This window comes from Phanerochaete carnosa, assembly GCF_000300595.1.
Source record: "Phanerochaete carnosa HHB-10118-sp unplaced genomic scaffold PHACAscaffold_1092, whole genome shotgun sequence".
NCBI lineage: Eukaryota > Fungi > Basidiomycota > Agaricomycetes > Polyporales > Phanerochaetaceae > Phanerochaete > Phanerochaete carnosa.
Genome location: NW_006768719.1, coordinates 404 through 2,056, shown reverse-complemented (window position 1 = coordinate 2,056; position 1,653 = coordinate 404). Strand labels below are relative to the sequence as shown.

At 60.0% G+C, this 1,653-nt stretch overlaps 1 protein-coding gene across 1 annotated transcript; it reads right to left on the bottom strand.

The window, feature by feature from the left end:
* Positions 1-23: 23 nt before the first annotated feature.
* On the bottom strand, positions 24-1,369 carry PHACADRAFT_203379 (uncharacterized protein; the record flags this gene model as incomplete). The annotated part of the gene is made up of 3 exons (XM_007403381.1): positions 24-65; positions 132-880; positions 937-1,369. The coding sequence occupies 3 exons, from the start codon at positions 1,367-1,369 to the stop codon at positions 24-26; spliced, it is 1,224 nt and encodes a 407-aa protein (XP_007403443.1).
* Positions 1,370-1,653: the final 284 nt, after the last annotated feature.

Below are 1,653 nucleotides of genomic sequence, written 5' to 3'. Positions count from 1 at the left end.
TACTTTACATGTTCACGACCATTTCAAACCCACGCCTGCGTATATGGATAGGAGACAGCGCGCCGCTACATCATAATGAAGCCCAGCCGCATCCTGGGGTTCTGCATTGTCGCCGGCTGGTTTGCGATGACCGGAGGCTGGTGTGCGATGATAGGAGGCAGCACGATATTGTACGGTGGGTTAGGGAGGTCAGCGAGTACCTGGAAGATTGGCGGGAGGTAAACAGGCGCAGGCGGTATGACGATGAAGGCACCTTGAACCGGTTGCGCGGCTGGTACGGCGACCGCGGGAATCGGCGCAGCGACCGGCGCGGCTGGCATAGAGGCAGGCGGAGCAACAGGCGTGGCAGGCGCGGCTGCCGACATATTGGCAGCACCTGCCACGCGAAGTCGGTCGCGGTTCTCCACATAGCGAGACGGGTGGCAGAAGGACGGGCGGACTGTGCTGCGCTGAGGCCTGCGACTCTCATGGTCATGGTCGTCGTCGTCGTACTCACTGGGTCCGGCGGCAACATTCTCCTTGTCCGCAGCGTGCCTCTTCCGGGGCTTTTCATCGACTTCCTCTTCCTTGATTTCTTCGACCTCCCGTGCTCTCTTCTTTCCCCTCTGGTTCTCGGTCACAGGTGCGTTCCGGTAGCTGCTTGTGGCGAGTGGGGTTGAGACGCGGTCGGCGCGGCCCGAAGGTGCATCGTATTGGAGGTGGTTGTTGCGAGACAAGGCGGCGCCTTGTCCGGCTGTGTTCGTTGTTAGTCTGTTCGATGCGAACTGGCCAACGGTGAATACCGCTGTACGAGTCCCTCGTCGAATGTCGTAGTCTCTGGATACTTGGCCGCTGTGTTCGAGGACATGCGACGGCTGCCCAAGACTTGAGCGAGCTAGGGCTAAGCAAGGGCCGTCAGTATTTATCTAAATTGAACAGCAGATAAGCGGAGCTCACCTCGGTTCTGCAGGAAAGTTGGCGGAGGGCTCACGACGCGATATTCGCGGTGCTCGAGTGGCGACGAGACGCGTCTGCAAACGGGCAGAAGCTGACCATGCGCGCCGTCGCTGTCACCGTCGCCGTCGTAGCCACTCTCGTCGTCGCTGGACTGGCCATTTTCCTCGACGTCGGACTCGGTAGCGTAACCATCGTGGTCGCTCGCGGAGTCGAACAGCTCGGCATCCAGTAGGTCCCGCTTCTCTTCTCTCTCAGCGTGTAGGTCGCTCATGTCGACGCGGTCCCGCTGCGCGATGCCACGGAGCCCGGGAGGAGCATCGGATGCGGGGCCGTTGGTTGTTTCGAGCCAGTGATCGAGCCACGCAATTGACGCCAGTCTGGACGTTGTGGCCGGTAAGACGGGGGATGTGGCGCGGGTATTGTTCGGGAGCATTGTGGTCTGGTTGCGGGGCGGCTGGTTGCACGCGACGCGTCGATGTTGTGAGCACGGCAAGGTTGCTCTTTGGGAGCTGTATTCACTTGTACGTGATTATCGTGCGAGTGGCGAAGGCGTAGGTGGTAGGACAGACAAGCGATGTGGCCTTATTGTCTGGGCGGTCTGAGCGATACGACGCGCTTTTCAAAATGTGAAGGCGAGGTTTGAAGGCAATATCAACAGTGCGAAACGGGAGGGTCGATGTGGTGTGGAACGAAGGAGGACAAGGCGGGCGCCGCATT